General features: G+C 41.1%; 1 protein-coding gene across 1 annotated transcript in view; it reads right to left on the reverse strand.

Moving 5' to 3' along the window:
• Window positions 1–1128: 1128 nt before the first annotated feature.
• Window positions 1129–13710, reverse strand: part of cep128 (centrosomal protein 128) — a 53738-nt gene continuing 41156 nt past the window's right edge. The window contains exons 21-25 of the mRNA XM_008284078.1: window positions 11399–11422; window positions 7867–7944; window positions 6328–6441; window positions 4611–4719; window positions 1129–1723 (exon numbers count right to left, since the gene is read on the reverse strand). Of these exons, the coding sequence (XP_008282300.1) occupies window positions 1650–1723; window positions 4611–4719; window positions 6328–6441; window positions 7867–7944; window positions 11399–11422 (399 nt within the window). The 3' untranslated portion in view covers window positions 1129–1649. The remainder of the gene's footprint in view (window positions 1724–4610; window positions 4720–6327; window positions 6442–7866; window positions 7945–11398; window positions 11423–13710) is intronic.

Here is a 13710-nt window from a genome sequence, read left to right on the forward strand (position 1 = left end):
GCGGCTTTAATTTTTTTTTGTTACTGCATATTTTTATTAGGTTGTTGCACCACATTTTGCTTCCTTGTGAGGCGATGCACTGCTGCCTGATTGCTCCCTCTGGCACAATAATCTTAACAGATTTAGATGATTAGATAAATAATAGATTAGATGTGCGATGCGCCGTTAATTTTCCAATGCGGTTATATGTGCATGTCCGAGATTAAAGAGAAGAATATCTGTGAAGGTTTTCCTTACATCTGTGATGCAGCCTCATTCTGAAATCAGCTTTAAAACTCCTGTTATCTGAACCTGCTTCAGGATGCTGTAGCTACCGTTAAGCATCAATACAGTGATGCTGCAGCAGCTGCCCTCAGCTTGGGTATTTGCTAGTGCTTTTCTTTTTGTAAAGCTAGTTCTACTCTATTAATTGCTCTACTGATGTTAGCAGCTCACAGCTAATGAAAAACAATTAATTTTTACTCTTCTAGTTATTGTAAATGATCAAATGCATAGTGGTAAAGAGAAAATGGCTTTTAATTAATTAGGGGTTGAAATACAAATATAAAGCTTTTATACTGCTTTAAACACTCAACTATAATATTTAATGTGCTATTTGATGTATTTCTTCTTACATTCTTAATTGTCTCGTAACATTTTACTGTTTTTTTTTGTCAGTTTCGCAGCTCCTTATCTGTCTTCTGTGACATTGAGGGTGTTTGGGGACTTTGCGCCGTACTTTGGAAAAGGTAAGGAGGCCCAAACATGATTAGGTACAACTTTGAAAATGTTTACACAGCAGGTAACTGTATTTATGGCTTTTGAAGTAGTAAACGAAGAGAGGACATTTCTCTCTTGTGTGGCTGCAGGTTGGTTCCTCTGATGAAGGGCTTTAGGTAAAAGCGAAAGATACACCACTGGGAGTAGCTGGAGTCTCTCGGCTGCTGCAAAGCAAACACTTCAGTCTGAAATTAAGGGGACATCAAGTACGCTTACAAAGCCAGACTTTCGGCTGCATGTGGATTTATTCACAGTGCATATGCTTCCTTCACATTTTGATAAAAAATAGACCTATTTGTGCTTGTTTCTTTTTTTTTTTACAAATATATACTGCATTAAACAAAACAGAGGAAAATTGGCCAATACATTAGAAGACAAAAACAACACATTTGTCACATTTTCATGATGAAAACAACAGTGTTAGTAAAAACAAAACTGCATATTGCTTAAAAGGCACCATTTTTCTGTGGAGTATACTATATAATTTTAGCACAAACATATTGACATTAAAAAAAAAAGAGTATGGATAAACAATATTTAAAACAGATGCTGCAGAATGTTGGAAGAACAGCAAGAAATGTAACAGTCAGACTATGTTGTTTAAAGCTTTGTAACTGCAGTAAATACATTCAATTCAGGTGCTTATAAATAACATTTAAAACACTTTGCAGTCGATCCTCCTTTACAGTGTGCAGCTACTCTTTTAAAGCTGGCTGTGAAATCTCAAGTCGTAGCCTCCTGCTCTCGAGCACCTTGAGTGACTGCCTGGTAGAGGTAGTCGAGGAGGATTAGTGTTGAGAGCAAGGCCTCTTTCTACAGTCAAGTTTGTTCTGGATGAGCACCAGGCAGGTAGAGTCGAGATACAGATAAAGAGTTTTCTTTAGGTTGAGCTAATCTGCGAGAGGTCTGGCCTTGTTGCCTTCGGAATCCTCCAAGTCCGAGCTGGTCAGCCGTTTGCGAGGTGCTGCGGAAGAAGAAAAAGAACAAAGTGAGCGAACGGGGCTTTGCTTCCTATCATTAGACGACTCATTCCTCTTAACAAGGCGTACTAAGTACGATTCGCTCTACCTGTTACTGCCAAAGTAGTCATGAATACGTGCGATAATTGCATTGTATAGTAACACTAGTGTTAAACAGCCATAGACGTGTTTTGGCCAGCATAAATCTCCGAGGTAAAACGGACACAAAACCACGGAAAGTACGCTCCTCTCACGCTGTGCCAAATATTTGTAAGCAGCTTAGGAAAGTGCTACAAGTGATTTTGGCTGTGAGCCACTGGCAGTGATACAGACTCATTTCCAGAGCACTGATGGAAAGTTTCAGCTCTGCGTGCCATATTTAAATACTGAGTGGAAAAGTGACAGTGCTCTGAAAGTCACATTATGAAATTCATAAGTTATTATCGCCACTTAATAAAGATCTACTCATATTTATGGAATTCCGAAACGCTGAGCACAGCGAGTTGGACGAAAATGAGTAAAAATAAACAGGTGATGGAAGATGTGGACTGAAAATGTTATTTAAAATAAAAACAAGTCGAGTGTTTGGCAAAAGGTTTGTGAAGAGATTTCAGAAGATGGGACAGTGATGGCTGCTATTCACTGGGAAGGAAAACTGGTTTTGCAGCAGCGTGCCGACTGAAAAGTTTTTAGCGTTACATCCCTAAAGTCTTTGTTTTCTCCTGGAAAACAGTCACGTGATAAGAATCAGGGGATGATATGTAGTGACAGAATAATGTGAACATGGGTATCAGACTACAATAAACCTCCGAATTTATACTAATTAAAACTACAAAAGTCTCCATTTTGGGAGCTGCTACACAGGAGTGACGCTTGGTGTAAAGCTGGATTTATACATCTGTGTTGGATGACTATTGCACTTCTCCACAAATGCAACGACATGCTCAGACAAACACTGCAACTGTGATTGTCCTGCTTCATAGCAACATGTTGTGTTTACCCAGCATTTGAATTTGTGCAAAGAAAATGCCTCGTTGAAACAGATTGTAATCGTATCTTGCTTACTCATAATTTGAAAGCGAGAGCTGGTATTCTGGCTGCGGAGCCATATGCTTTATTGCTCTGCCAATCCCCGTTAGACTCAAACATCTTCTGTCTTTTGTGCATGGCAGTAATTCTGGTAAAAGCAACTGCTCAACATTTATTAGCTCCAACATGTTCCACTGTCAGTTACAATTGTTTAAAATGCACAAAGAAACGACGCAGAGTGGCACAAAAACCACGAGGTTGACAAGTGGTTTTGGCGGTGTCAATGGAGAGCAACAGACACCAGAGCACAAGGACAAAAACCTACAACGGTTTGTAGATTCAAACAGGAGCGTAAGTCAAGCTTAAACGTGGAAGATTTTCCCTTAAAATGAGTTTAGATTAACTCAAATCAAGTTAATTGTCATTTTGCTGTACATACAAAGTAGTACAGGCAAGTTGAGAGAGCGTTTCTTCAGGATCCAATAACTTAAAGCAATTTAAATAAACAAGTGTTTGCACATCTGGATCAGCAGTTCAGCATTCTGACAGCTTGTGGAATGAAGCTGCTGATCATTCTGGAGGTTCTTCCTTTAATGCACTGGAAATGTTTGCCTGATGGTAACAGTTTATGGAGAGGCTGTGAGGAGTCCCTGACAATGTTCAGGCTCCTGCAGCGGTTCTGGAAAAGTTCTTGGACAGAGGTGAGGGAAACCTTGATGACCTTCTCAGCTCCTCTAACTATCCTCTGCAGGGCTTTTCTGTCTGACGTACTGCAGCTGGAGGACCATGTTGAGATGCAGAATGTCAGAACGCTCTCACCACACCTCTGTGAAAAGTCCTGAGGATGCTGGCAGGGAGAGAGGCTTGTTTAGGCTTCCTCAGGAAATGCAGTCTCTGCTGGGACCATTTGATGATCGCTGCGGTGTTCTTACTCCAGCTCAGGTCCAGCGAGATCTGCACTCCGAGGAACTTGATGTTCTCCACTCCCTCCACTGTGCAGCCGCTGATGCTGAGGGGAGCATGCTCAGGACGTGACCTTCGAATGCCGACGATCATCTCCTTCGTTTTGTCCACGTTGAGCAGCAGGTTGTTCTTGCTGCCCTCTAGGTGCTTCACTTCATCTCTGTGCATTGATTCTTTGTTTTCGCGAACAAGTCCCACTACTGTGGTATCATCAGCAAACTTGATGATCTGGATCCCCTCATGTGTGGCTGCACAGTCATGTGTTAGCAATGTGAACAACAGTGGACTGAGTACACAGCCTTGAGGAGATCCAGTGCTCAGCGTGATGGAGTTGGAGATGTTCTTTCCAACTCGGACAGACTGGGATCTTTTGGTTAGAAAGTCCAGGACCCAGAGACATGTGGCGGTATCCAGGCCGAGTAGGAGGAGTAGTTTAGATGCAGCCTTAAAAAAATATCCCACTACATTCCAGGGAAATGGTGAGAAAGTTTGTACAAATGTAGGACAGATTTAAACCTATCGGTCCAGTTGCAAAACTACAGATTCAAAAGAGGCTGGCTGAAACAAACCACTCTGTATCTTAGTGTGTGAATGCACTGTTAAGAGCACACCACATAATCGACTTTTGTTGCAGGTTCTCTCTCTGTCCTTGTTCGTTATCCATCTCTATTGACTGACAAAAACAGCCAAATCCTAACAAAAAATAAAAAGTGAATTTCAAAAACACGACTGCTTCGTGCCGTATTTCAGCCATCACTGTGCAGAGTTGCGATGTTGCGGTACAACACGTTTAAAAAAGACGAGAGTACATTTTGAGATGATTTAGCCGCGCAGATGCAGGAAACACGACGACCATGAAGCCATCCAGCAGACTGGCTGTCAGAGCGGCTACGTACTCACATAGTGTGTCAGATCTCAGCGAGCTGCTTAGGAATGTGTTGGAGCCTTTGATGGAGGAAGAAAGAGCAGCCAGTCTCAGGCTCCTGGAAGTGGCGTCCAACTTCTCATCCTGGAAGACAGGAGGACACAGTCACTGGAATGCAGTTTGCATACCAGAAAGACAACTGAATGTGTGGCAAAGAGAAATAAAATGGAATTGTTCTGAGATTTTTTTTTTTAGCAGCAAAGAGGGACTGCAGTGACTCAAGACACAAGTACATACAATCTGGTGAAACAATGCAGTCTAAAGCAACTGGGCTGCAATAAATCCTTGTTCCTAATGAAGGTTATCATGTTCAGATAAAACTGAAACTGTTTGATCTTGATAAATCTGAAGGCTTCAGGTAGAATTTTGCTTCCATATTTTTAAGATTTGATAAACCGAACAAAAAGAAATCATAATGTGGCCGATCTATGTGCAGAAATGTAACATCAGTAGTTGGTGAGATTTTCTACTTGTTGATCTAATGACAAAAGCCAGTTCTCTGACATTGCTCAATTAAAATTCTGCAGCGCATCCCCAAGTCTAAAAAGTTAAGTGTAAAACATGTAGAATAATCTATTTGTGTGTGTGTGTGTTATGTAAAGACTTCAAGTCAAATTTAGTGCACCTCAAAAGAGAGACTTGTGGGCCAAACTTTGCCTTCCCCACAATGCTTGTTTGGAAGTGCCAGAAGTTCTACAGAATGATAAATTATTGTGTTTGGGAAGTGACTGATTGGAGGTCCTCTGTGAATCAACAGTACGTACCCGTGTTTGATAAAAGCTGCTTTTACTTGCCTCTAAACATACAGGACAAACTGTCCCAGCTCGAACAAATATCGAAGTATTTTGTGATTCTGTTGCGAGGCCCGCCGAGTTACTGCTGTTTCTTGAAGTGTGACACAGATTACACATTTTCTTTCATCCTGCGGTTATAGATTATTAACATTACAGATGTCTCACCATGACAGTCCAAAGAAAAAGTCCTGTTCCAATGAGGCTTTAGAAACTGCTCTTTCAGGCAGAGTACCACTGCTGCTGTTTGTTGTTGCTAGCATGGCTGATCAAGATGGAAGTCTTGTAAAGACAACACATCCATCCTTTTTCCTTAAACAAACCCCGAGTGGGCAGCAGCTATTACACTAATGCAATCGCCACTTATCACACAACACGGGAGTCATTTGGCAAACCAACGGGGTAATCTGGCAGATTACAACCATTTAAAAAGTGACTGTATGGCTGTTTAGGGGAAGGTTGCAGACTGCTGATGGCAATCAGCTGTCAACAGTGATGTCTTGATGGCTCCCTGGACTGCTTTATAGCAGAGACGATGACGGCAGCAATTAACGGCGACGGGTTTCGTTTGAGTGTACATTTGTGCCTTTGCTCAAGTTGGTCCCTCTCTGTCCATCTATGATACATTACTGGCGTGTGAAATTATTCATTTATTCATACAAGTTACAAATTAGGCGCGGTGCACACATTGGCATCCGTGTGGGTGAGCTAGACTCATAAATGGCTCTCAAAGTCAGGCTATCCTTATCCAAACAGCTGCTATTTGAACAAAGCGACACAATTAGTGACTGAAATAGAAAAAGTGTGGGCTGTTGTTTGGAACAGCGAGCTCTTGTAAGGCATTATAAAGCTCATTTTTCTAGTGCACAGAGCTATAACTGTGTGTGTGCATCTATCATACTCTATAGTCTTGGATTTTGCGTTTGGACTCGTCCAGCTGGTGCTGCAGGTCCCAGACGATCTCTTTGTATTTAGTGTAGCGCTGCTCTACCATCTCCCTCTGCTGCTGCGACTCCTGAAAGCACAAAATGGAGGCTGTGTGTTCATCGCCAAGCACAGATCAGATTACACCCATCTTTGAATAAATGAAAAGGATAAAAGCCTGAACAGTTCTAAACATGGCATACAGTAGAAGAGCACAGAAATGAATGCACAGCGTAGATTAATTGGATCGATATGATAATTAATGGCTGTAATGCTTTGGTTACATTGACTAAGGGATGCAAAAAAATGGTGAAAATGTTTCTTAGCATGAATGAGTGTTTCCCAAATCCCAAGATGATGTTCGTAAATGTCCTGTTTTTTGCACAACTCAAGGATGTTCTGCTTCGTCTTACAGAGGACTAAAGAAACTAGAAAATATTCTTATTTAAGGGTTTAGAATCTGAGATTTTTCTCTTTTTTTCTTTCTTTAAACATGACTAAAACAACTTAATCATTATCAAAATAGTCGACGATTAAGAGTTGACAACAAACCAGTGAATCATCGTAGCTCTACACTGGACATGTAATGTGTTTGGTCCATTCGTGGAGTAAATCTGCAGCAGGATTCATCTGTTTACTGGCTACACCTGCAGTGCACATACACAGTAGTTTGTGGCAAAACACGATGATGAGCTTTCAGTCTCTGGAACGCTGTGACACGTCAAGCTCTTCACTGACTTTGTGCATTATGGGTAAATCAACATCGGACCGCAGTGGACTCGATAAGCCATTAAGTTACTAAGCAACAGTCAGCTTGTACCGGCAAAATTAACAAGCAAGGCACCAAAGTGAAAGCCGTGTTTATATGTTATGTCACATGTTAAGTGTTCAATAAAGCCACAGGGGACCGGTACAGGGCCATTACTCTGCGGTTTGTAGTGTTTTTATGCTTTACGGCTTCCACGGCCTGTAATTTGAAGCAAAGGTAATCAGATTGATCTGACAATATCTCAGCCCCTACTGACGGATCATCTGCCTGCCCGATTACTGGATGCAATATTCAGCATTTTTCAGTTTTGTTTTTAAAAACTGATTCCAGTTAAAATAAATTTATTCAAAAGTGTGATACTTTGGCTCTGATGCAGCTGCCTCTCTCTGTCTGTAGTCACTCTGTGTTCTTGAGCAACATCCCACCTCCATGACTAGCTGACTGGTTACACATAACAGCTAACAGCCGATCAACACTAAAGGATAACGCCTAAAAAGCTCAGTTTTAACAAACCATATGTAAAACATAAATAGACAAAGGCATGTCAACTAAGTTTCGTGTTTGTGTTATTCTAAGTTTTGAGGCCAAGATTTCTTATTTTAAACTAATATTGGCTCGAAATTGGTCTCTTTCACTGCTAAAAATCTGTATCCACCCTAAAAAAAAAAATAAAACAATGTGCGTCAACCCTTTGCCTCTATATATTAGCAAAAAAACAAAACAATCAAGACTTTTGTGTAAACTCACCTCCAGGTCTTTGAAGTTCTCCAACAGACATTGTTTCTCTGGAATTGACTCCAAGTGGTCCAAGGCTACTCTTGTGTTCTGGAAACGACACACACACACACACACACACACACAGTCAGTTTAAAGGGATTTAAAGGGAAGTGCATTGCATTTACAAAAGAAGAAACTTAATTATGGCTTAGATGTGGATCTCGTAATTACAAGATAATACAATAGACTAATGTGGCAGGAATTGGAACGACTCAGAAGTTGTCTGAATACAAGATTATACTGTATAAGTTATGCGAGTAATTCCACAGCAGTTGCCAGTATGCCCAGTGGTACACAGCAAAAAGTTACTCCCAAAACCATTAATTTCCACGTTAGGGACAAGCTGAGGACACTACAATTAATCATGAGCAAATATTGGGGCTATATCCCAATTCCATTAATTGTCTCCCCCCTCCCTCTCCCCTCACACGGCTTTTCCTCGTTCATCAGCGCTTCTCGCTGCAACCAGGAAAAAAAGATCAAAGAAAGAGAAGTGAGGACGGAATAATCAATGAAACAACAGTGAAATGAGACGTCGTTCACAGTCAAGGTTCATCTGAAACGATGATTCCTGATGAAGGCTGCACAGCTGGAGCAGACGTCCGTGGGCTTTACCGACGCCTTTGTATTTGCACAGTTAATGGGATGTACTGCCCAAACAACAAGGGCCCATGGCTGATACTGTTAGCTGCACTGTTATGTATTATTTATGTCCTCCCACATGACAAAGCACAACGTGAAGTATTAGTCTCTGCATATTAAACATGTTACGTCCCTTCACATTAACGGAATGGTAAGTATTCGCACATAAACCCGTATTTAGTCATTGCACACATCGCTCTGTATGTATGGTGTATCTGGCCATTTTCAGCACATGTCCCAGCTGCTGGTTTCATGTGAATCATTGCATGTCATGCTGTCGCCTCCTCGTAGCGCTAAAGCTTCACCAGAAGAAGCGTATTTAATAGTTTATTGTCAAGGTGCAAAACTGATTAGAATATACTGAGGGCGTGGATTAAAGGCTGCAAGGTGTTGGAGTCATTCTGAACAATTTTTAGGCCCTGAGGTTGCAAAATAAGGGGAAAAAAAATACAATTTTAGGTATGGTGTAACAGAAACATTGGTTCAGATGAACCCAGCGGCTTCACACCGATGTGATATAGCCATTAGCAAACAGGTAACGATGACCAAACTAGCTCTGCAATGCTGTCATAGCAGTGTTTGCAGATGTGCAATAATACTGGCAGCAAGAGAGCAGTGTCAGATTACTGTGTAAATTGGCAACCCAGCAACACAAAGTTTGCAACAAGCGTTAACCACAAAACTTTGTCCCACCTATGTGGAGCCTCTTGCATTGCCTCAAAGTATTTCCTCTATCTGCAAGTTCTGGCGTCAAGAAAGTGACCTCTCAGTGTGTCAAAGTAAAGCTGGATGCCAAATTCAGCACGTCACTGAAAGTCCATCAGAAGGAGTTGATTTAACTCCTAAAAACTTGTTTATATGCATTAAAGTTAAGTCAAAAATGACTTCAAGTGGCTTAAATGTCACAGAGTGTGACTGTTTACCAGAAATTATAGCATCAATATTTACTTTCTGGTGTGATCAGTCTTATCTTGGAGCTGCAGAGTTCCAACCAAAAACATGTAGAGATATGTATTTTCAAACTATAGTTTCAAATCACATTAACTCGTATGACATCTCTGCCTCTCTCTCAATCCTCTCCTCCCCACTCGCTGTAGCTCGAGCTCACCAGCTCACCTCACATACTGTCAAACAACTCGATGCTACACAACAGCAAGTTGTAACATCGGGGGAAATGTAGCTATACATGTTCAAACTGGAAACTGATTCTGAAGAATAATGATACAGAAAGCTCCACCCTGCATGTTGAAACAGGATTGGTTGCTTAGGTTTGTTATTATGAACATCCAGAAGTCTGAATTTGTGTTTCTGAGAGCATCATTGCAGCTTCACATAAATTTGCACATGTTGACAAGGTACGAAACTTGATTTGTATTATAGATGGTTTTTGTGTAACTCAATGGCTTGACTTCTCTTTTTCCATTATTATGATTTTCCATTATCATTTTTGCTCACTTCATTTCACAATAAATACACAAAATCTGATGGTAAAAGAATTTAAAACATTTTGTTCTTTTATGCCAATAAACAGAAGCGGTGCGACCTAATCCTGCATTGCTGCTACCATCTGATAAAACAGCGACCCTTGTGTGAAGCTTTTGTGTGCCGTTAGTCTGGGTCGGTCAGTACTCTGAGGACAGATTTGTTTTGTTTTGAGAGGTTTTCACACAGTTTTGTCTTTATTGGATGGAGACAGACAGCGAGCATTAAGGAGCAGAGGGAAAGGTGTGACAGATGAGGCAAATTAACAGAGGAATCAAAATGAGAACACTGTACGCTATTGGTCTTCAACTCTAAGCTTGTAGGATTTTTTAGGAGTTTCCTTTCAGATCCACTCCCCCAAAAACCTCTCTGTGCAATGTCGGTACCTCTTCTCAGCCTGCCCTCTCAAAATGGCATTATTGGGAATCTCGTCTCTACAGCCTACTCAAAAACTTCCGTGGATTTTGTTGTATGTACAAAAGACGTGTTTGCACAAGCAGACACAGAAACAGACATGATGCCACACTGCCTGGTCAATTCAAAGGCTAATGTTGGACTTGTGTTACGACACATTCAGCACAAGCCTTAATTAAGTAAACCACTCTAGCTGCACTCAATTCTATTCATTCCTCCACTGTATGTATCAATAGCCTTCCTGCTCCCATTCAGCTGAAGCGTTTAGGCATCAAAGGAACTGGCTGTTACAAGGCACCACTGATTGCTACGCTGAATGGCACACTGACATGCAAGTAAGATTCACTGGATGATCTCCATCAGCCATTCTGAGTGAAAGACGGGTCGATGTGTCCCGCCGCTGCGTGGCTGCAGTAAGCAGAAATTATGGGAGTTGATAGTGATCAAAGGTATTTCCTCTTCTTTCTTGCAGCAGCTAATTGAAGGTAGACAAGCATGCTGCATAATTGTGATGGATGGACAGCTCGCCTCAGACAGCTTCATTTAGTTATTCTTTTTTTTTCTGAGAGGGTAAAAAGCGCTCGGGCCAATATAACCGTTCAGCGCCGCTAACTAATTTCTGGCTGACATCTAATAGCTGATTAAGGATGTTAGCGGTAGACGTTCGGACGGTGAGGTCAATACCAAATTGTCAGTACGGCTCGCTTCTTAACCCCATCAGCAAGACTTATGATGATTAACAGAGCTCTGAGCCTTGAGTAAAGCAATCATTTCTAACCCTGTGTTAACCTCTATGGGCTGCTAAACAAACACAGCCTTAGGTGAACCTGCCTACCCGGCTAAATCAAATCACGTTGAAAGTCAACATGACTTCTAATTTAACAACTCCAGGCGACTTGGGATCTCTTAAGTTTTATAAACCTAAATATCTGTGAAAAATGTCCTTAAATAGATCAAACCTTACCATCTCTAGATCCAACACACGATCCTGGAAAGACACACAAACACTGTGATGTTACTTTACATGCATATGAAAACATGAAATGAACAACCACCAAAGTAAGCTTGAGCCTGAAGAGCTCAGGGCTATTTTCATGGTAATTTACTTTACCTTTTAAGCTATTATGTTATTATGAAGGCTAGCCATAAATGCTGTATGCTGGGTTTTTTTTTCAGAACAGTCCAGACTGTCCAGACGTTCCATTATTTATTATGATAATACTTTTTTTTACAGTAATCTTTATACTAGCATTTGTACTTTTACATGCATCTCACCATAACATTCAGAATTGTTTTAGGGTAGATTGTCTGGAATCTTGCAATATCAGAAGCATGATGATGGGATACTGCATGACTTAGAAACTGGGAAAAATGTAATCAGTGTGTAATGTAAATAAATGTCATTATTTTATTCATATAAATGTTCATATGCAGTCGTGTACAGGCAGAGGTGGCAAATATTGCACCAAATCCCTACTTTTCCTCCAAACAACAGGCCACCAGCTGCATCAGGGACACTGACCTATTCTGCCAAGAAGCAGGAGTGTGTAAATGGGTGAAGAAATGAGCAAAGATAAGATGAATCTGTCTTTATAATATTTGAGTTATGTTTGAGTAATTGAAACAAAAGCAGTGTGAGATGGACACAGAGCTGTGTGCAGGTTGAAGCTATGATTAAAGCTGATGGAAATTTCTCCTCCTCTGTTCGCTGGCATTGTTAGAAAAGTGAAGTTACGTCGCAAGTCGGGACAATTTGGGTGAAATATCTAATTGCGATTTTTGTTGTTGTCAGATATTGCAATTTGTTTGCAGTATTATTATTTTTTTATAGTCAAGCATGAGTTCAAAATTCACTGTGTAATAGATTTAAAACATGACGAAGTATTACTACCAAAGATACCATCAGAAATGTGCCTGTTACATAAGCAAGATGGCGCTAATTTTTAAAACCATATATTGCTACGTATAAGGTGTGGCTATTAAATAACAAGACTGAGCTCGTGCCGGTCAAACTACAGCGTGCATGCATGAACCACATAATGTGCTCTGATCAGTGGGTATAAACACCTCCTGAAGGTCTCAATCTGCTCAAATTAAATAAAACTGAATTACAGCATTAGCCTCTTTATTTATTAGCCAGACCTCGTGAATCCTAAATTGCAGCCTTGCGATTTGCTAATTGCAGCGTTTCAAACCGAGCTCCATTTGAAGTCGATTAATTGCTCAGCCTTATTGTGAGGATGTGATGTACGTTTCACCCCTCTGCATTATATACTTTTAAGAGCAATTCAGCGGAGAAAAATAGAAGTGAATCTGGATGCAAAGTGCATCTGTTGGGCTAAACTAATATGCGAGATAGAAAATAATTTAGTTTGTATGAGACAGTGACTACGTTCCAAATCGCATATGTTCTCTTTTTACATTAAGTAAACACTTTGTGGTCCAGAATGGCTAGAAAAGCATCCTGCCTGCACACTGCAAAATCCGATTTTTGGCATACTACATTTGACAAAGTATCTACTGGGAAACTAAAGCGTCTTCTGGCGTACTATATAGTCAGGAAGTACAGGTTTTGGAATGCACCCAGTGTGTCCAGGTAACTTCTCAAAATGGTGGATGAGCAGACAGAAACTCCAGCATATTCATGTGAGGGAGGAGAAAAAAAAAGAAAAAAACTGACGGAGGAAAAGAATAGAGCGTTCCAACAAATGGGTAACAAGGGAAGGAAAAACACGGGCGAGGGAGAGTCTGTAGCACACAACAGACTTCTTATCACGCACGCTGACACACTCACACAAAGACAAACCGCTCTCGCCGCTCATCCAGCTCCTGACTGATGTTCCCTCTCTAACGATGCATAAGTGATGCTATGCCTCTTATCTGCCACTCAAACGCACACCTGCTCTTCCCTCCAACCGGCTGCCTCTCCCTCCTCTGCCTGTAATGTGTTGATGATTTCTAACAAGGATACTTTTATTTAATTTTTTTTTTACCCCCCTCCTCCCTCAGCCTGCCCCTAACTTTTTTCTTTTTTTCTTTTTTTTAAACTCATCCATGTCCTTCACTGTATCTGTCTTTCTTCTCCTCATCCTTCATAATTAAAAGCTCGGCTGCGTCTGAGAGGGCACACGAGCTCTGGCAGGTGCCATTATGCAACCACAGATGGGACCCCGGTATCCGACACACACACATGCACACGTTCAGAGGCACAGACAGGAGCTCTGCAAGAACGGCGTCTTTGCAAATACTTTTAATTTGGGTGTGTGTGTGTGTGCG

The sequence above is a fragment of the Stegastes partitus genome, unplaced genomic scaffold, assembly GCF_000690725.1.
Source record: "Stegastes partitus isolate 25-593 unplaced genomic scaffold, Stegastes_partitus-1.0.2 Scaffold344, whole genome shotgun sequence".
NCBI lineage: Eukaryota > Metazoa > Chordata > Actinopteri > Pomacentridae > Stegastes > Stegastes partitus.